General features: G+C 47.1%; 1 protein-coding gene across 1 annotated transcript; it reads right to left on the bottom strand.

The window, feature by feature from the left end:
- Positions 1 to 703: 703 nt before the first annotated feature.
- On the bottom strand, positions 704 to 13,608 carry LOC142589731 (carbohydrate sulfotransferase 8-like). The gene is made up of 4 exons (XM_075701294.1): positions 13,347 to 13,608; positions 8,806 to 9,009; positions 6,102 to 6,269; positions 704 to 2,538 (listed from the first exon to the last, which is right to left on the bottom strand). Exons 1-4 carry the CDS (start codon positions 13,467 to 13,469, stop codon positions 2,020 to 2,022), a joined length of 1,014 nt encoding a protein of 337 aa, XP_075557409.1. The 5' UTR covers positions 13,470 to 13,608; the 3' UTR covers positions 704 to 2,019.
- Positions 13,609 to 22,157: the final 8,549 nt, after the last annotated feature.

Genomic DNA, 22,157 nt, shown 5'->3' with positions numbered 1-22,157 from the left:
AGCTTCACAACAATGCCTCAAAGTGGCATCCTCACGGATCGCATGGGGGACGCCTTTCTTAAGGCCCTGGCGTCACCGGACGTCGATGCGTAGATTTTGCGCGTCATGGCGCGATAATCATGTCGTTATTACGGTCGAAGTGCGCAGCAGAAGACACAAAACTGTACGATTCCGGGAGCGATCGGACGCACATTAAAACTCCGCATCCAACAAATATTAAACCATGGAATACCAACTAACCCGTACGTCCTAACCTTGCTTCAACAAATATAGCTTTCTCGGTCTCCGGGTATCCAAATGGGTATGAAAGTTCCAAAGACTGCAGCTCACTACGAATCGAAATTCGCGCGTTCAAATCCTTCTTACCGCAAGAAGCATATCTCGCCTTCAGTAATCCGAGCCCTCTTGGCCTAAAAGAATTTTGCTATGGCATCAGCTGGTGGCCTTGTCCTTGACTTTGTCGTTTACGTCGGGAAGGGAACTGTCCGAGAGGATGATCTGAAGCAGCTGGGCCTGGGAGCCAGTTTTGTGAAAAAGCTTGTAGAGACGGAAGGTGTGACCCAACATTGTTGTTACTGATAGATATTTCACTGGCTTCAAGCCCGTTGAGAATACCTCCTTGAGAAGAAGGTATTCCTCACAGCTACTGTGATGGCAAACAGAACAGGCGGCGTAGCAGCACCAATGCCTCAAGACAAGTCGATGCAACGAGGACAGAGAGAGAGAATAAAAATTTTTATTGGGTGAATCCAGCTTTGGCAATCGCGCTGTAAAATTCGGAGTGATAATGTGCAGCTTAATGTGGAAGGACACCAAATCAGTCCTTCTCCTTTCCACTGCATTAGAGATTGAGCCGGAAGGCAAATGCAAGAGATGGATAAAATATGAAAAAGTTGATATCACGCAGTCAGACGTGGTCAGCAAATACAAATATGGGTGGAGTCGACCAAATCGATCGCTACATCTCGTACTATCGAATTTCTCCCCGAACGCGCAAGTGGACAGTACGAGTTTTCACGCATTTTTTCGATCTCGCGTGCTGCTACAGTTGGATCGAATACCAGAGAGACTGCGAAAGGGCGCTGACTCCAGACAAAGACTGACTTGATCGTTCAGCATTCAGAGTTAACATAACCAACGTTAACATGACCAAAGCTGACGCTAGTAAGCAGCTAAGATCAGGCCAGACTTCAGAAATTAAGGAGCGACCCTCACAGAGTACAGTGAAGCGCAGCAAGATTATCCCACTTACACCTGATGAAACTGCGGTAAGACTAGGTTTGGTGCTTCCCTCAACACGAAAAGTTTCCGTATCAAAGTGCCACTACCCAGGATGTAGTGGGAAATCAAGAGTCAGATGCCTGAAGTGCGGTGTTTTTCTATGTTTGCAGAACCGCAACTGCTTCCTCGCGTTTCACACAGGCTGAGGCCCAGAGTACCAAACGGGTACCATCAAATTTTGATACAATCGTTTAATTTCCCGCATTTCAAATTTTTCTGTGTTCGTTTCTATCGACAGGAAGCCAAATGAAAGAGCTTCACAAAAAATGGTTTGCATTTGTGCATTCGTAGGACCGAAGAGGATACGTCCAACATATAAGCATGGTGCAATGAGGTGCAGGTTTTACGAAAAGGCATATCCGTTCCAGCTTCATGTCACGTTCGAGTGAATACTTTTTCCTTCCAGATTTCGACAGGTGGAGCAATTCTTCGACGAGCCACTCAATACACGGTTCCTTATTCTATGACCGCGCGTCGTACCACGTGTCTCGAGTGAGTGAGTGAATAAACTTTATTGCAGGTCCGGCGAGGACGCGAACTCGTCGCGCGCACCTGGCGCGATCCGATCTCTGTCTCGAGCCTGCTTGATCAGCGTGTTGTGCGGTAATCACATGGCCTACACAGTGGTCCACACACCAGGCCTCGTTCACACGCAGTCCTGTTTCGGCGCAACGTAAAATGGTTGCGCCATAGAGTTTCTCACTATATGGTTGCACCAATTAAGCGACGAGACCATCACTAGTGCGTCTGCAGTGGCGTTCCCTCGGAACTGAGGTAGCCGCGGTGATCGTAGCCGAAAAGCACGAAGTCGTAGAAGTACCGCCGGTACAGTCCGTCCACCTGACTCGCCGTCAGCTGGTCGAAGTACCGCCGATGCCGTCGAGGCTTCGCGTTACGGCGCTCCAGCGTTGAGGACTCGGGCGGGGGCAGGCCCATGCGTCGCCACAGCAGCGCCATGTCTCTGCCGGCCGTCTCCAGGTGGCCGACGAAGTTGTACCGGAACAGGCACGGTTCGCAGCGCGAGTAGAACGGGGCCCAGTGGTCGTCCCACTGGGAGACCGGGACCCGAAGTAAGTAGTCCACGAACTGCGGGAACGTGACGCGGGTCGAGTTGTCCGTGGCGTTGCTGCTTCTGCTGCCGGCCATGATGCGGTCCCAGTAGACGTCGTAAAAGAAGCGCTCCCTGTCCCTAGGTCCGCCGGCCTTGTCCTCGAAGGCCGAGACTAGACGCTCGAAGGGATGCCGCACGAAAAGCACCTGCGTTTCGAAGCGATATGGCAATGAGTGAGTGAGTGAATCGGTGCGTTTAGGTCATGGGTGTAAGTCAGTGGGCGAAGAGATCGATGCGCGGTTGGGTCTGTGCACGGTCACAAGGTTTCACACTAGAAATAAAAACGCGCATTTTCTCCCCAAAGGCATTGATAGCGATCGCAAGGAATTGGACAATTCCACGAATTAAATTTCGTAGTTTTTTTTAGGTCGATACATCGCAGTAAACATTCACTCACTAAATTAACAGGCTCGGTGTTACGTGCGCACTGGCAGGCATGAATCTCACTCGACGACCGCGGGCACTCGCCTGTCGCAACGGTGGCCTGACGAAAGCGCCTGCCGCTCGGTTCGCCATTTCAACTGTGCCGCGTCTCCAGAGTTCAGGTAACGCAGCCTTCGACACGAGGCGCGCGGGAAGACAGCGCGCACGAAGCCACTGGCCTAAAGACCCTTAAACCATAGAGTTTCCTACAAAAATTACTGTTTTTGTAGGAAACTCTATGCCTTAAACTTCGTAAAGTAGCGTCACGCTTTGAAGAATGCCGCCTCCTCATCGCGCGCTCTGGCCGAGGCCGACGCCGCGTCGCTATTGGCCTAGTAACATCACGTGGGCCCTCGCGCCGCGCTTCAGCGCCATTTTCGCTCGAGAAGCGTCTGCGGAGTAGTGAGGAGCGTATGTTGGCGCCGTTGCTACGCTCGAGCGGTGTAGACGGCGCCACGGTCGCGGAGGGAGAGTGTAAAAGAGGAGAAACGGGAGGAGTGAAGGAGGAGAGTGTCGCTACATTACGAAGTTTAAGGGACTTTACACTAGCCATCTCGGAGGGCCCTCGCATGCTCTCCCTGACACCCGCAGCAACGGCGAGCGGGCCGCATATGCGGGCGCACGTGGTGGCCGTTGCGGGTACATCTAGGAACATTAGTTGGCGGCAGCCAGGGCCGGGCTGGAGGAGGAGGGTCGGGCTCTCCCTCTGTCCCTGCCGTATATAGTATAGCGCGTGCTCGAGCACGTGATCTCGTACATTCGGGCGCGCCGGAAACGAGGCGCGCATCAAGGCAGCACCATGTAGCGTTAGTATACTCTAGAGGAAATAGCTGTGCGAAAAAAGTGGCAACCGCAAAGGCGCCGCCATGTTGGTACCCTTCATTTTTGTAACGCTACAGATATTCAATATACGATACGAGTATTTACACGTAGCACGTAGGTATAAAAAATTTGTAAAGTGCATTCCGTATATTTTTCGGAAGGATTCTGTGGCTACTTATAAAACAACTCAGCGCCCTTCCGCTCTGAAGAAGGATGACCAGCGAAGTGCAGCTCCGCCGCGGGTCGGGCCGGCATCGCACTATCTTCGGGATCGGCCCACGTACGGAGAGTGCTTAGCGCCTGCTTCACCTAAAGCTTCCTCTTAAGAGGAAGCTTTAGCTCGGGCCAACTCCGACGCGGCCTATTCAAATACATGTAAAACGCAAAACGTTTTTCTTAGATAACCCCAGGACCGATTTTAATAAAATTTGCTGCATTTGAAAGAGAAAGCTAAATTCTAGTGACTGTTGGAAGCCGAATTTCGATTTGGGGCCTGAATTTCGCGAAAGCGATTTTCCAAAATTCGGAAGTTCGAAAAAGATAGACTCACGAAGTTTATAAATTCATAGCTCTGCACCAACAACATATATCGCGGTTCTGTAAACGGCATCCATTATATAATTCAAAGCGGACAAAATCGATATGCCGATTTATATCTTACGTGAATTTTTTACGTTGTGTACACGGGTTCTGTAAAAGTTGTATTTCCATATTACTGAATTTTTTAAAGATTCGCGTGTAACATATCAATTTTGTTCGCTTTAGATGTACTATCAGGTGCAATTCACAGAACTGTGATACCAATTTTCCTTGCTGAGTGAAGGAGTTGTAAACTTGATAGTTTCGCTTTCTGAAGATGTTCGATTTTTGCACATTTTTGATAAAAACTTGATCTAAATCAAGACTTAGAAACCAGCCGTCTCTAGATTTTAAGTTTTTCTTTTAAATGCAACAAACCTCGTCAAATTTGGTGCAGTGGTTGCCGATAAAAACGAATTCTCCTTTTACATTATTTAGATTGACGCACCCGCGCTAAAGCTTCCTCTTAAGTTTTATGGAATTTTTCAAACCGCCTGTTGCAGATAACATAATTCTAGTGCTTGAGCGGGATTGTTCAGAGAGGCGGACATTATTTGGATTGAAAATTTACATAATTATTCAAAGAATTAACAAACTTTGACTAATTAATCTAATAATTAATTACTTTATGGCACAGTTCCCGCTTTCACCTTTTTCTCGTTTTACTCATCGTCTTGAATTTCTGTCTCCCGCCTTTCTCCTGTTTACGACTAATTGCAACTTACGAATTGTAGCCGCTGAGTTTGTCAGGCGTGTCCATATGGTTGAAATGAATTTCCAGAAAAAGAATTATGGGGTTTTACGTGCCAAAATCCCTTTCTGATTATGAGGCACGCCGTAGTGGGGGACTACGGAAATTTCGACCACCCGGGGTTCTTTAACGAGCACCTAAATCTAAATACACGGGTGTTTTCGTCCCCATCGAAATGCGGCCGCTGTGGCCGGGATTCAATCCCGCGACCTCGTTCTTAGCAGCCCAACACCATAGCCACTGAGCAACCACGGCGGGTAATTTCCAGAATGGCGCCAGTTTGGAGATACGCGCCATAAAACTCCCCGTAGAAATGCACGTGCTGTTGGTCCACTTACATTAAAAAAAAAAGAAAGAAAAGCTCTATTATGCTTTGAAGCGCAAAAGTAACTAGAACGCCCATGTATTTCGTCCCACACTTTGGGAAATAACATCTCGAAAGTGGTGTCATGCCGCAAATTCATTTCAAGTAGATGCGTCTTGCAAACTCAAGAGCTAAGAATCGTAATTTGCAATATGTGCAGCCAAGCAATTATTTGAGAAATTATTTAGTAAATTTTTGACACTTAGTGCAATATGTGTTTCTCGTGCTGGTAATGTTCGCCTCTTCGAAGAATCCAGCGCAACGACAATAATTACGCTATCTGCCACAGGCGATTTGCGAAATTTCCGTGAAACTTAATCATTATCACACTGTATATGAATTTACAACTTACGTGAAATTTCTACGTTTCCGAAGGCTTTGTAGAAGTCCCACTCACAAATTAATGCATTACGTGATTTTTTTCCCGTTTTAGATGTATATTTAAGTTAACTTTATACGATTGTTGATGCTGCTTTTTTTATTGCTGAGCTAGTTTCTAAACTTGATGAATAGGTTCCTTCCTTTTTTCGAAATTTTCAAGTTTCACCAATTTTGTAATAAAATTGACGTCCTAAATAAAGAAAATTCTAGCTTGGAGCCATCAGGTCTTGACTTCATTTACTCATTATGATAACTTTTTTTTGTATGCAACAAACCTCACCAAATCGCTGAGAAAAGCGATTTCTCCGTTCCCACGCATTCAGACAGGAGTCCTCGGACGGATCGAATAGCTTTTGACTGAACGCGTGCTTACCGCTTCACACACTCACCCTGGTGTACTGGCGGAGCTTGCTGCGCGGCCAGTGTGTGGGACCGATCCGGAAGACCCGCTCGTTGAACAAGGCGTGCAGCGCGTCGTCGTCGTCGTTTCCCTTGCCTGAAGTGGCGTTGATCAGCAGCAGGGATGCGAACAGGGACTTCAGCGATGTCGAGGCCACCTGCGCCAGCAGCACGGAGTGTGCGTATCAGCGCTTGTTGCTGGGCTATAGTTGGTTCATCTGATTCCCCGAAGATTACCAAGGCAACCAGTAGGCAAGCTGTCCCAAGTAACAAAGGACAAAAGTAACAAAGTAACAAAGGCTGATGATGATGATGATGATGATGGGCTAGTTGGTTCTTATTCCCCAAAGTCATGGCGCAACCTAAGGAGGAAAAAAAAAGCTTTAGGACAGGAAAGAGCTCTTTCCTGCCCTAAAGCTTTTCTTCCGCCCTTGGATGCGTCTTAACTTTGAAGAATGGAATATTCGGATCAGTGTTGTGATTACTGTTTAAGACATGTACGTTAACGGGAGATGCTATAGAACATGCACAGTGAAAACTGCAGACGACGGTTGGTGTTGGTGACTTCATGCTTAGGGCTCAGTCGATCTCAGCTTAGTATGCCGCGTTCACGCGATTCACTGATAACGCGCTATACACCCCAGTTATCGAATATACCAATTTACAAATTAGAGAAAGCACAATTTGCCACGTACTAGTTGTTCCGTTCCTCTGTTTATACCTACCACTGGTTGGCTTCGATCTATAGCTATAGCTGTAAGTCGGTGTGAGCCTAGGAATGCCGTGTCAAATACACAGCCCGAGCTCATATTTGTGTGAATGCGCCAGCCAATTACGTTCGCCTTTTGCCATGACATCAATGTAGCTGCGCACTTCTTTCTGTGTCGCTCGAACTGTGTGCCGCGGAGGCACAGAGCACAGGTGCATTGCGGTTTTGTGGGTGGAGCTTGTACTGAATTTGTGACAAGCTGTCAACCTGCTGGTCGCAAGGCGTCATCTGGAAAGTCGGCGACGCTCCTATCGATAACTTCGCGTTTTGTAAAGCGTAAATCAATCCACGAACGCGCCGATAGCCCACGACATAACCCTGGTGTCATAATTCGGCCTCCCCATTGCTGACGTCATGTCACGTGACACATTTAATGCGCTTTGCTGCTACGAAAGGAGAAGGGAAACAATGAAATAGCGGCGTCGGCCCGAGCGAGGGTTGTTGCTCTATATCTAATTTCAGCGTTAAGCGCGTAATGCATGCGTCAAAACGTTAGACGATCGGTTTGCCTCAAGCATGTCCTCAAGCGTAAGCACTTGGAGCAGCCATCTTTCCTACGCGTCGTCCGACGAATTGGGAGCTTTTTGACGGAAGCATATACCGTATAGACTAGTGTAAGGGCCGCACCCATGTAAGGGCTACACCTCCAACTTGGCAGCACATAATCTGGAAAAAAGAAATTTCCCACGCAGAAGCAATCGCGTTCGGTGCTCCGATGGCGCACCCGCGCGCGTCGGCAAATTTTCGCGCTCTGCGTACTTCGCGTTGACCTCTGATGCAGTAGTACATCCGGGGATCCGGGGTGCGCCTAAGTGATGGCTGCGCCCAACGTTACTAGACTGGCTGCGCCGGCACCATTGTGACCAAAAGGTCTAGTCCCGTGAAAGGGCCGCACTTCGTCAAAATTGTGGAAAAAGAAAGTGCGGCTCTTACACGAGTCTATACGGTATGCCTGCGCCGCTCGTCGTGTCGGATGCCGCGTCGTAGCAGGCACGTGGTGCGGCGCGACGTGTTATATGGGACTCGTATTCAGGAAAGATGATCGTTCCGACTGCTGAACCTGTTGGATACGGTTGTTGCCGTACGAGTAGTCTGGGACGGCGCGGCCTACGACATAACGCGCGATTACACATGGGGATCACGATCACACACGATCGCTCTCGCGATATTTCGCGTGACTCGGCACCTGACGCATGGCCGTCTACGGGCTACCACATATTCCTCGGACAGTGCCAAACACGTTGTCTTCTCAAAGCGCTGCAGGATTGCTGGGACAGTCGTAGACACCGACGCACCAGGTGCCGAGTCTCACGAAATCTCGCGAGAGCGATCGTATACCGCCAAAGTGATCGTCCCCATGAAACCGCGCTTGAGAGATGGCCTGTCCGGCGGCCGGACCGTGCTGGAGCCTTTGAAGTCTGCTGGGAACTTGTTAGGCGCAATCGATCGGCACGACACGTCGTACTTCGGACCAAACGCGAGCGTGTATCGTGTGCTGCCTGCTTCGCGCACGCATACGAGTGTTTGACCTATGACGAGCAGTGGGTATGTGATCGGTTTGCATCCATGGACAAGACCGCCTACATTGTCCCGTTAAAGTGGAAAGTTGGGCGAGTTGGTATACATTCATAACGGTAAGGGCGCGAACAAGACGACGATGGAGCGAAAAGACACAGGACGAGCGCTCGTCCTGTGTCCTTTCGCTCCGTCGTCGTCGAGCGATGGGAGACCATGCTATCCAGCCCCGCCCTGGAAGACCAGCTCCGACTGATCCACAGGGACCAGGCGGCCCTGGAAGCATATGGAGCCCGTGAAGAGGGAGTCACCCCATCAGACGCTTAACACACTCCGTTTCATTGTGGGCCAGTAAAGTTGTTTCTCTCTCTCTTTTTCGCGCTGTTACCATTATGAATACATTTCCTCACCTTGGGCACGAAACAGAGGGCCACTTTCCGGCGGTCGTCCACGAAGATGGGGCACAGACGGGGCGGGCAATGCGTGGGCTTGCCGAGGCGACGGTTGCTGCGGCTGCCCAAGTAGTGCGGGCCCAGCAAGTCGCGGTCCTGCCTCGCGCACGCTTCCTCCAGCAGTCGCACGCGGCGAGCCTGCTCGGACCAGACCTGCGCCTCCTGGACACGCAAGCGGCCCACGTGTGACACAGCGTGTAATTAAAGAAGAAGAAGAAATAAACTCAAATAAAGACGGGCCCAGAACAGGAGGAGCAGGAAACGACTTTATTTCATCAGTTTGGTTTAGTGAGGGGTGGCTACCAGGCAATGCCTTACCACAGCCGCTGGATAAAAAAAAAGAAGGACCTTTTTGTTTATCTAGCGGCCGTAATAAACGCAAATTAAGACGGACCCAGAACAGGAGGAGCAGGACACAACTTTATTTCATCAATTTGGTTTAGTGAGGGGTGGCTACTAGGCAATGCCTTACCACAGCTGCTGGATAAAAAAAAAAAGGACCTTTTTGTTTATCTAGCGGCCGTGGTCTTACAGCCACCTCGTTCGCTCTTTCCATAGCCCGAAGTTGAACCTCCAGGCTCGGGTCCCAGAATATTGCTTCCCACGCTTCAGGCGAGGGAAGCAATATTCTCTCTCCTGGCCCAGAACATGAGAAAGAGAGAGAGATACAAGCTTTAATGATACGCTGGAGATGCTTGCCTGGCTGTTCGCCTGACATGCTACTCCAGGTGCAGGGCGACGATTATGATGTATACAGTGACAAACACTTAACTGCACACACAGTGACACAAACACGCACACAGATGTATATTATAGAGATATTTACAAAGTTTAGTTAAGGCTCGTGGCCTGCAAGAACTTTTGCAGCGCTTTCGTGGCGCCTAAACCGCGGGCGGTGCTTTGCCACGGGGCCGAAAATGTGCCGCATTTCCAAGCTCCAGTCCCATTGCATGTGTCGTGCCAGTGGCTCACAGGAAGGTGGTGTGACGAACAGTCCTTGAACAAGGAATGACGCTGAAGCCCACGTTTCAGCAGGAGAAATTCCTTCGACTATAGCATGCCCCTTTCGAGAAGTCACCCTTGTGGAAGCGTTGACTTCCGCCTTCAATCCCTGTTCTAACGCTGTTAATCAAAACTGGGCCTACATCCTTGTAACGTTATATTCGATATTACGCACCTCTTTCCCGTGGGCATTATTATACAGCTTACGACAGTTTCCATTTCTTTGCTCTTTAGTTCAGTGTGTCCCCAACCAGGCGGATATCTGGTACGAGTGGCCGATTGTAAGCTGGATGGGCATCCCCATGTGTCGCTCATGCTGTCGAATTCCGCAATGTTGACGTTTCAAGCCATTAAGATAGGCGGTATAACTAGCCCCGTGGCTCGATGTGTGACAATATGGCTTAATTTTACGGTGTTCGGAATAGCAGTCCCGGACGAAAGATATTTCACTATTCGCGTTGCATTCTTGAGGTTCATTCGAGGGACTTCCGAAATCCACTATTGTCGCATTGTTGATTTTTTCCCGCGATATAAATATATATATATATATATATATATATATATATATATATATATATATATACTGAGCAACACTGGTTCTTCCATACAGAGAAGAGATGGTCACGTGGCAGCAATCATCGCGGCTTTTCGGCACTCGGTCTGACTCGCGCAGTCGTCATGGTATGCTGTTATTAGGGTGTCTCGATACCACGAGGTGACGCTGACATCGAGGCACCCTGGCTGCTATAGGCGTTGCTCGGCCCGATCTAGAAGCATAGAAGACGATCTGGCGAGCCGGAGAGAGTGCCAAAATGTTGCGATGATCATGATCCGCTCCAGCGTGACTGCGTACTGCGTCATGACACACAGTCTCACTGTTAATCGAAAGCAAAACTGCTTCTACAAAAGCTATTCATCATCATCATCAGCCTATTTCGTGTCCACTGCAGGACGAAGGCCTCTCCCTGTGATCTCCAGTTACCCCTGTCCTGCGCCAACCGATTCCAGCTAGCGCCAGCGAATTTCTTAATTTCATCACCCCACCTAGTTTTCCGCCGTCCTCGACTGCGCTTCTCTTCTCTTGGCGCCCAATCTTTAACCATAATAGTCCACCGGTTATCTAACCTACGCATTACATGACTTGCCCAGCTACATTTCTTTCTCCTAATGCCATTTAGAATGTCGGCTATCCCTGTATTCTCTCTCATTTACACCGCTCTCTTCATGTCTCTTAACGTTATGCCTAATATTCTTCGTTCCATCGCTTTTTGCTCGGTCCTTAACTTGTTTTCGAGCTTCTTTGTCAGTCTCCAAGCTTCTGCCCCATATGTCAGCACCGGTAGAATGCATTGACTGTACACTTTTCTCTTTAATAAGAATGGTAAGCTTCCAGTCAGGATATGACAACGTCTGCCGAATGCCCTCGAACCCATTTTTTATTCTTCTGTAAGTCTTTTTTTCATGATCAGGGTCCCCTGCGAGTAATTGACCTAGGTTAACGCGCTCCTTCACAGACTCTAGAGGCTGACTGGCGATCCTGAACTCTTGTTCCCTTGCCCGGCTACTGATCATTATCTTTCTCTTCTGCATATCAATCTTCAACCACACTCTTACACTCTCTCTTTTAAGGTCTTCAATCATTTGTTGTAATTCGTTCCCAGCGTTGCTGAACAGGAAAATGTCATCTGCAAATCTAACGTTGCTGAGATATTCGCCGTTGATCCTTACTCCTAAGCCTTTCCAGTTTAATAGCTTGAATACTTCTTCCAAGCATGCGGTGAATAGCATTGGAGAGATTGTGTCTCCTTGCCTGACCCCTTTCTTTATAGGTATCTTCCTACTTTTCTTGTGGATAATTGAGGTGGCTGTGGAATCTCTGTAGACAATTTCCAAGATATTTACGTAAGCGTCCTGTACTCCTTGATTACGTAATGCCTCTGTGACTTTTGGTATCTCTACTGAATCAAATGCATTTTTGTAATCTATGAAAGCCATATAGCGAGGCTTATTGTATTCTGCGGATTTCTCGATTACCTGATTGATGACGTGGATGTGATCAATTGTTAAATATCCCTTCCTGAAACCTGCCTCTTCCCTTGGTTGAGTAGACTCTAGTGTTGCTCTTATTCTATTGGAGGTAATCTGGGCGAATACTTTACATAATATTGGAAGTAAGCTAAATGGCCTATAATTTTTCAATTCTTTAACGTCTCCCTTTTTGTGGATTAGTATAATGTTGGCATTCTTCCAGCTCTCTGGGACTCTTGAAGTCGATAGGCAGTTCGTATAAAGGGCCGCTAGTTTTTCAAGCATTACGTCTCCACTAACTTTGATTAAATGGACTGGTGGTCCATATTCTCCTGCCGCTTTCCCTTTTTCCTGTCTTGCAAGGCGCTTCTAACTTCATCGCTAGTTATAGAAGGAGCCTCTGTAACCTGTTCATTACTACTTTGAATGAAGGCATCGTGGCTGCTTTGGGTACTGTACAGGTCAGTATAGAAGTCTTACGCTGCTTTTACTATATCTTCGAGATTGCTGATGACATTACCGTGCTTATTTTGCAATGCATACATCTTGGTTTGTTCTATGCCAAGTTTCATTCTCACTGTTTTAAGGCTGCGTCCATTTTTACTGCTTCCTCAGTCTTTATCACGTTATAATTTCGTATATCCCTTATTTTCTCCTTGTTGATTAGTTTTGACAGTTCCGCGAATTCTATCTGATCTCTTGAGCTGGACACTTTCATTCTTTGTCGTTTTTTTATTAGGTACTTTGTTACTTGGGAGAGCTTACCTACTGGTCGCCTTACCTCCCACTTCAATTGGTGCTTATGAAACCAGCCTAGTTACGGTTTCAGTATTGTGTAATAAATTATTCAGGGTGTGCTGAGGCTTGTCACTACAGGCTTCCAGGTGATTGTCATTCAACTCAGAAACGAAAAGAAAAAGAAAGAATTGTCGTGCCACTACTCATTTAATTTCAATACAGATAAACATGTTCATTAAAGATAAGTAAGTAAGTAAGTAAGTAAGTACGCAAGCAAGTAATAAATGAATGAATGAATAAATAAATAAATAAATAAATAAATAAATAAATTTATTCAACATCTTACTGATGTTTCGTACACGGGAAAAAAGCGTGAGAAGGCATGACTGGGTCCGTGTCCCAGAATCATGGAATACAGCGCTAGCATTTTTAGAGAGCGTAAAGAGAAAACGAGTACAGTAACGTAATAAGAACAAGTCAAGAAACAGGTAACAAGCTCAACATACCTCGCAATAGAAAGGAAAAATAAAGTTACAATTACAGCAAATGCTTAGCCGTTGACCTCCGCAACCTTATCAGCGCTGGGGCCGGCAGAAGACTCCGTTAGACCGTGCGAATCCGACGCTGCAGCGCACACGCGCAGCGAAATCAAGACGCAAGGTAACCTGCTTGTTCCCGATAACTCGGTATACATTTCGGCGAGAGAAGCGGTTGCGGGAACACTCGCGTACCTGATCGTCGACTCCGTTGACGGGTGCGTCGTGGAGGCGGCGGCGTCTGTCGCTACGAAGCCAGGCAGCGGCCACCAGCAAGAAGGCCGCGAGCGAGGCGCCCAGCGCGACGGACTTCCTCATGTGCGTCCCGCCCCACGCCGCAACAACAGCGACCACCACCTCAACTCGCTGGGCAGCGCCGTCGCTCTGACCCCTGCTCCGGCAGGCGGCCTCTACGTTGCCCCCTCCGCTGCTCTCGCTACGCGTTCGTTACCGTACCGGGCCGACCTGTCACGTGTACCCCTCCTCCTTCCATAGAGAGGAGGAGGGTGGGGTGGGGGAGCGGAGCTGGGCGCGCGCGTTTTAAAAGCGAAGCTTCCGTCCGGACTTCGCTAACCGCGGCTACTGCTGCTCTCTGGCCGAGTAGCTTACACGCAGGACAGCACTCTTATAAAGCGAGTCGGCTTAGATAGCCCCCCCCCCCTCCTTCTTTTTTTTTTTTCATGGGCGCCGCCATACTGCGTAGGCAGTGGCGCCATCTACGAGCTGTCTGCTTTCGCTGCCATGATGGCTTGCGCGAATGTTCTGTGCTGTGTGCCAACTAAAACACTGAAACGGAACAGCTGAAATGTGCCCATATCGTTCCCCAGCACGCGACGGGAACGCATTCGAGCAGCGGGCTCGCACAAGCTGGAGAGGAGGAAAGGCTCGCGGTGCACCGGCTTCCACCTCGCATGATGAAAAAGTCTGTAGGACGATGCTTTCCAGAAAACATGAAAAATGCGTTATTAATATTATTACTCTACCACTACTAAGGAGGTTAAAAGAATTGCTGGAGTGAAGATGACGTCCCAAAGGTAAAGCCGGACCGCCGCCATCTTACCATAGGCACGAAAAAAACGTTAACGAATAGCGGGATTCACACGAAGCACTTTCTCCTTACTCCGCGCTATTTAGGCTGGTTAATTCTGCCGTACAGATATTGTTCGACGTCATTCTCTCTGTCAGTGGCTTGAGAAGCAAGCCTAAACCACGGCCGCTGGATTAAAAAATAAAAAAAATAAAGGAGCAGCCTGCCACGTGCATCGAAAACGCTGTCATCCGCCGTGGCGCTACCAGTCGGGGTCTGTTGTCCTGGGGGGCTATTCTGTAAGAGTCCACCTAGTGGACTGTCCATTTCGGCCGCTGCTGATTGGATGCAGCTGTACGGGAGAGGAGGAGACGGGCGGCCCTAGCCAATCAGCAGCGGCCGAAATGGACAGTCCACTAGGTGGACTCTTACAGAATAGCCCCCCTGGATCGGCATAGAAAATGCGCGAGGAACGCGCTTCGAACGCCGTCGCCCGTGCAAACCGACGCGTCCAGTCCCCGAGAGCTAGCGCCGTTCGGCCCAGCCAAGCGGCCGAGAATGCAACTACGGCTGAGACATTCGCTCCCATTGCAGCCTGCCTAAACGTCTTGCCAAACTTTATGGTTCATCATGATATCGGTACGCAGCCACGTTTTAGCCAGAAACCACGAGCTGTTATTATTTTTTTTTAAATTAGGCTAACATTTACTGTAACTGAGCGAAATGAAACTAGCCGTGAGCGGATTTCAGCGGTCGCCACCCTCTTTCAGGACAGAAGTATAGGCAAGCTCTGGCTTCTAGTAATGTGGTACTAAAGTGCGGGTAATGCCAGTCCAGCATGCTTTTTTTTTTTATTTTTTAGACCTCTTTGACCCCTACAGATATGCCACTGGCCGTCTCTATTCTCTGCAAAATATTACGCAGTGAAACAACAAAAGGTACCTAAACATCCTCAGCGTAACAAATGTAAGCCTCCGAGCGCGTAATCTTTCAATAAATCGGAGTTCCCAATCCCTTCTTTGCCGTTGTTTGACGCATGTGCTCGGTGAGCATCTTGGCGAGGAAGGTGGGGGTGTTTCGGTGCTGGAGGTAGTGCGGTAGCTCGCTGCGGCAATATTGAGCAGGGCCGATGCCGGAGCCAGTGTTATCCGTGGTCACATGGACCACGTGGTCGGGGTGTTTCAACGTCTCGCTGATTTGCCAGAGAAAGCACGCCATCGATATATGCCGCGAAACGCGTTCCGGAAGATGAATACTTTTTTTATAGCATTTAATTAACCACTTCACGAAAAGGTCGCCTCACGTATATTGCAAGTAAACCAGATAAGTAATGTAGTTAAACCAAATCATGTCGTACCGACAAGCCCCCCGTTGAAGCCTTATTCATCGTCGTCGTCAACAACAACCGCCTCACTAGGCTGTGCTTTCTAGAACTGTGATGCTGTTTCATTTTTGAATTTCAGAATTAACGCGGAACACTTAAGGGAAATAATAGGTTGATGGATTATTTGTCTAGAAGTCTACGATAATTTTGTTCTTGTGGCAATATATTACTTTGTTGCGTAGAATATTGCTATTCAAGGTACCGCGCTGCTTGTCCCCATTTTGAATCACCGGCGTCAAAACGGACGAGTTCGTGTAAAAACCACGTGGCATCCCTCTTTGCCGTTCTGTGCTAATCAGCCAGTGCTGGCGTCACGTGAGAGGTACACATAGTCCGAAATTGGTGGCGAGACGGGGATTTTTCTATTTCCGTCATTTTCTCACTGGTTGGTTCTCGCTACGAACGACGAATTAGCTGTTGCAGTAACCCAATTTTTAAATCTAGCTCGTATTAGTATTTTCCTTTATTGTCAGTTTAACTTCGTGTTTTGGTAATTCGTGTGTTCTGCAGTATTAAAAATTTTTTTTGCTGAAAAGGTTGATAGCCCATTCAAAGTCTACCGCATGCAGTTGGTACACTTTAACGTTTTCGTTTGGACGCGATTCACCTAATTACATTTTCAAGAAGGACAGCACTGGCATAATGAATGGGCTTATATTTAACCCAATCTGCACTAACACTGCGCCCCCCCCTCCCTTCCTTCACTTGCGCGGACGCACATGCCCACACACACGAAATAAAGCAAAGCCGAAATAGTAGCGTAATTTAATGATATTTGTGCCTGCATAGGAACCTTGTTCACGATAAAGAAACAGTGAAACAAACAGCCTAAGTACGCTTCAATGTGTGACGCAAGCTTCGAGCGTATATATCGTCAGTACTGTCCCGTCATTTCCGTTCAATGTGTTCGTCGAGGTCTGCGTGTGCAAAGGTTCCGGTGGTAGTCGCGATGTGAGGAATCGCTTCCTAAGCTATTATCGGTGACAATTAACCCACGAATTCAGCGCAAGTTCCACCCACAAAACCCGCTGTACACCTTTTCTCCGGGCCTCTACTCTCCGAAACACTGTGTTCCAAAAAGGCGCCACTGTACCCCAACTGTGCCCGCGCTGCGGCAACACTGGGCCCCAACTTCACTTCTGAGAGGGAGCGTGGCCAGCTGGAGTCTGCTCACAACCTAAATGCTCTGCTAACACAAATGATAGGCTAACTGGAAAATAAAAGCTCGTCGTTTCTAGCTTTGATGTTCCCTTTGGCTGAGTACGGGTATTGTATATTTTCCACACAACTTGCAAGATGTCCAGGTTACAAATTGAAACCTGTGCAACAAAGCTGGATCTGGGCGGTGAAGTTGGCCGTCCTGAACACATGTAAAGCAATTAGCTACACCAATTCTGTTGTGTTCCTGAGATTTTCCCATCTGGGTATAGTAAGATTAACTTTCTCTTTGTTTCTCAATTTTTTTCCCGTATATTTTTTTTACTTTCTTTCTTCTTAAGAGGAAGCTTTAGCTCGGGCTCAACTCCGACGCGGCATATTCAAATACATGTAAAACGCAAAAACGTTGTTATGAGATAACCCCTGGACCGATTTTGATGAAATTTGTCGCATTTGAAAGAGAAAGTTAAATTCCAGTGACTGTTGGAAGCGGAATTTCGATTTAGGGCTTGAACTTTCTTAAAACGATTTTCAAATATTTGACCGTTTGAAAAAAATAGAAGCACGAAGTTTATAAATTCATAGCTCTGCATCAAGAACCGATATCGCGGTTCTGTAAACGGCATCCATTAGACCATTCAAAGCGGACAAATTCAATATGTCATTTTACATCTTACGTGAATTTGTTACGTTGGTTACAACGGTTTCGCAAAAGTTGTATTTCTCTATTATTAAATTTTTTTATATTCATGTGTAACATATCAATTTTGTCCGCTTTAGATGTACTATTAGATGCAATTCACAGAATTGTATTATCATTTTTAGTGGTTAAGTTACAGAGTTGTAAACTTGATAGTTTCGTTTTTTGAAAATTTTCGATTTTGCCAATTTTTAATAAAAAATTGACAATCTAACTCAAAAATTTGAAACCAGCAGTCACTAGATTTTAAGTTTTTCTTTTAAATGCAACCAGCCTCGTCAAATTTGGTGCAGTGGTTGCCGAGAAAAACGAATTCTCCTTTTACATGTATTTAGATAGGAGCACTTGAGCTAAAGCTTTTTGTAGTTTCACTTTCTGTTGACTAAGTCGAAGCCTTGTTACTGTTTAATACGTTCATATGCTGCTTTTCTGTTCATTTATGCCTTGTCTCCTAAAACCTTTATTCGTAAATTTTGCATGTTGCCATTGTTGTTTGTATTATTAATTCTAGTCTTCATGCACAGGAGGTCCCATTTCAGTTTCTAACTACGGGAACTCCTTCTGTATATGCTGTAATTATCCCCATTTTGTCATGAATAAACTGATTCTGATTCTGAATTGGACAGCGGTACATAATATGCCGCTGCATCCCTATAGGTTGTCGCCGACTGCGGTACACACGTGTGCAGGCCCGGTTATGTAGCCAGTAGTGCCAGCATCGTCGAGGGCACTCGAGATTAGCTGTCGTTCTCGAGCTTCATACTCGTGCTGCTTCACTCGTTTCTTAGCAAGAAGCTTGGAACTCAGGCCCAACCAGCTGATGATGCCGCCTACTCAAATGCACGTGAAATGCAGAAATGCAGAAATTCCCAAAGGGCTGCAGCCCGATAACCACAGCTTCTGGCATCTATAGTGGGATACAAATGAAAAAAAAAAACAGCAGTTGGCAACCAATGCACATGGACCGCGCGGGGTTGTTACTCCGCCAGCCAATCACAGAAGCAAACAAAATTGTCGTCATGCGACCATTTCAAAATGGCGTCGTACGGAGCTCCGTCTGCTGTTCTTGAAGAGTCTTTTCATCGGCGGAAGCGATGAGGAGTGCAATAGACATGGACAAAGTGTATGGAGTCTTAGCATTCCACTCTTCAAAAGTCCACAGTACAGTTCATTTCACTGCCGAGTCCGTCCTACTTATGAAACTTCAATGCCAACAGACGTGACATTTGAAAGTAAGTAGTTGCAGCGAGGTAAGTGTTTAATTTCAGTTCAATAAAAAATTAGGCTTTCACCATTCTACTATAATAGACGAGCGAAAACGTATACAATTACGTGCCTATAATAATATTTTTGTTGTTACCGCCTTATTCAGGTAACAGGGAAGGTTTGAAGTACGGACTATTTGCAGTCTCGCGGAGGAACAGTGGCTGGCAGTTATGAGGGCGTGGGTGGTGCTTCACTGCAGACTTAAGTTGTATCTGACTGCAGTGCAGGCCCTTAATGTGCTGTCCAGTTGAGAAAAATTATTTCTTCCTGGCCCGTACGTCGAATTCTACTGCGGTCTAAGACGAAGAGCATCCACTACACAGAAGGCATGCTTAACAGTGCACCTGTGTTCGTTCTGCCTTTGCAATCCGTGTTGTGTGCTGAATTTTTCGCGCCAGCGAAATCGATGCAAATTGCGTAAGTTTCGCCACCAGAAATAGTCAGTTAAATATTTGTCCCTAAACCATTGACGATTGTTGTAGGAACAAAGGTTGTATTGTTTTGTCATATCGCACTTGTCTGTCCGTTTGTCTCTCTGTTTTTCTGTCAATAAATGATTCAATGAATATATTATTGAATGGATGAGTAAAATGATCCTGTGAAAAACTGAAAAACAGGTGTACTGTCCGTGAGGTTCTTACGGCACATCAGTGCAGAAATAATCTGCAAAACAAAAATGCTTTCCGCAGAGTTGACAGCAGCCATACAGAGTATCGTTCGTCTTACGAAGACGCCGGAAGAAGAGAGAGGTTCGCAAACTCAACAATGACGCAGCCTACACTGCTGTCTAAACAAGTTGTCGGCTAACCAAGGCTTGGAAACTCGACAGGAAGGTCGCCTGTACTCAACAAAACGCAGTCATGTTTTATTTTGTTCCCAATGTCGTGTTTTTCACAGATATGCAAGAGCAAAGTATTAAACTACAGCGATAACATGTGCTTTCCCTTTTTTGCCCTTCGAAATTGGGTAGCATCAAATCGCAGGGGGACCTTCCAAATGTTTTCTATTACTCTAGCTCGAAGCTGTCTTCTCAGAAGTGAGAGGTGACTGTCTTCAATGCTGGCCAGAAGTGGAGAATGACCACGAGCGAAAGGAGAAGGGAAAGGAATACACCTTGTTCCCCTCCGGTATGTGCCATGAAAGACTGATTTTTAGAAAACTTCTTGTGCGAAAAAAAAGCAGGGACAAAGAAAAAAAATAGCAACACAAGGACGAGCACTTTGTCCTTGCGTTGCTCCCTTTCTTTGTCCCTGTTTGTTTTGCGCACAAGAAGTTTTCAGAAAATGAACCTGTTCCAACTAAGCCGACTCGCAGTTATGAAAGACTGTACATCAAAGGCCATTCTAAATCGGAGAAAGAGCACAGGACAATGCATGAACAGTCATCTGCTTGTGGCTAAGTTGCGTTTTATGACAGAGAACAGTCGTCTATCAACGTAGCTTCTCTGGCTTTCTATTTTCAAAGCGGGGCTCTCTTTGTCTTTTGTCGCCAATTTGTAGGTGATGGCTGCTGAAGCTGTCTTGCTGATTATGCAACAACGTGGGACTCAGAGTTCTTAACACTGGGTATTCGCCACGGGCTATCTGCCCGAATAGATAACTTTCTTCCCTTTCCACACAAGAAGTTAAATAGAGCGCAGGCATTGACCCTCAGATTATTGCAAACAGACTTGTATCCCAGCCCGGCTTTATACCACAAGCTTTATCCCGACACCTATGCCACTAGTTCTTGCAGGCACTGCAATGACATCGCTAGCCTAGAACACATGCTCTGGCGTTGCCCCTCGTTACGAGGGACAGAAGAAATCAATGAGGACAAGTGGCTCTCCGCTATCAAGAGCCCCGATGCCGGGGCGCAACTATGGGCTGTCCAGAGGGCCCACAACGCGGCGATCGGGCATGTCCCAACGTGGGAGCAGCCCGCAGCGCGCTGAGTCGCGTACCTCAGGACCTTCATTAAAGTTTTGCATCCATCCATCCATTCATGGGTACATGCACCTACGACATCTGCCACAGGGTACGTGTCCGAATGGATAACGTGTGTCACTGAGTATGTTCAACTGGGAATGAGCCACTGGCTATGGGAACGTTAGGAATCTTATGCTCTGCTGAAAGGTGGCGATGGGACGGTGCGATTCAGTCTGGCAATGTCATCAAGGCTAGATGTTGATAACGATGAACCTCTGACATGGCTCGTGCCCACTAAGGAGGATAGGCCAAGAATCGGGCGGCAGCAGATAGCTGAAGAAAATTTTAAATTGTTGTTGTTGCCATCGTGCAGCTTAACACAACCTGTCTCTCTTCCTCGATCAATCCCCCAGGCTGGGTGCGTGCCGTTGGGTAAGTGCTCGAATTGGCAAGCAGAACAATGAGCAACGAGTGAAGACTCGGCAACAAAAACAGCAGAGCGTGAAGCAAGAACTGAAAGCAACGAAATGGAACCTGAGTGTGGATCGAGTGATAATTAAGCATTGAGACTGATTGCTTTTCAACATATCACATGCCCACAGGGCGAATTGGCAACACATATAAGAGACCAAATGAGGTTATTTAAAGAACAAATTAACTGAAATCGAATGAAACAAGATGTCTTTAAAAAGCATGAAAATGAACCTTTTTAGTGAGAGAATATGGCAAATCTCATCAGCGAGGCCGAACCTCAAGCAACGTTAAGCTACATAGACGGGAGAAAAAGGAGGAAATACATTTAAATGAATATTGAAAAAAATAGAAAATGAAAGCTTCGCTTATCACCGATTTCAGCATATTCGCGGGATCCACCGATTCTTCTTTTTTCATCGGGTACTCTCGCAAGTCGGGGCATACCCTATTCCCGCCCGGATCTACCCCGAAATTCAAACGTCAAACACTTGCACGCTTTGCTCAGACTTTGCCAACTTAGATCATATGCTCTCGCGGTGCCCCTCGTTACGGGGTGACGAATATGTTACGTCGTCCAAGTGGGAGGCCGCCCTACGCAGTCCCGATTTCGAAGCCCAACTGTGGCCAGTCCAACGGGCCCGCGACGTGGCGGAGAGGCTGGGTCTTTCTGTTCCGACGTGGGGGCGACCCGCTACGTGCTAGTACACGTCCGGATGGACCTCAATACAGTTTTTCCATCATTCCATATTGGGTACCAGAGCTAATTTTTATGTGTGCTAAAGAAAGGAGAGACTATTTAATATAACATTCTTCCGTGGACGGACTCCTAATCACCCCTTCTCTTTATCTCGTCTGCTGTGTTCGAACTAAACCAACTTGTTTCAAAGGACCAAAAAATTATTCGGAGCACTACTCTGCCAGCGTGGACTTGGCCGAAGTATCATTTTTTTTACTATCTCTTGAACTTTCCGTTCAGTGATGAAGCCAGATCATGCTTGCTTCCGTTAGTTTCTCACCCTTCTGTTTTTTTTCTTTTTTATTCGTTGTTGTTCTCACCTAAATTTCTATGTGCTTCGATTTCTTTATGGCG

This window comes from Dermacentor variabilis, chromosome 8 (assembly GCF_050947875.1).
Source record: "Dermacentor variabilis isolate Ectoservices chromosome 8, ASM5094787v1, whole genome shotgun sequence".
NCBI classification, from domain to species: domain Eukaryota; kingdom Metazoa; phylum Arthropoda; class Arachnida; order Ixodida; family Ixodidae; genus Dermacentor; species Dermacentor variabilis.
The sequence above is the reverse complement of the archived record's forward strand: the minus strand, read 5'-3'. Positions and strand labels throughout refer to the sequence as shown.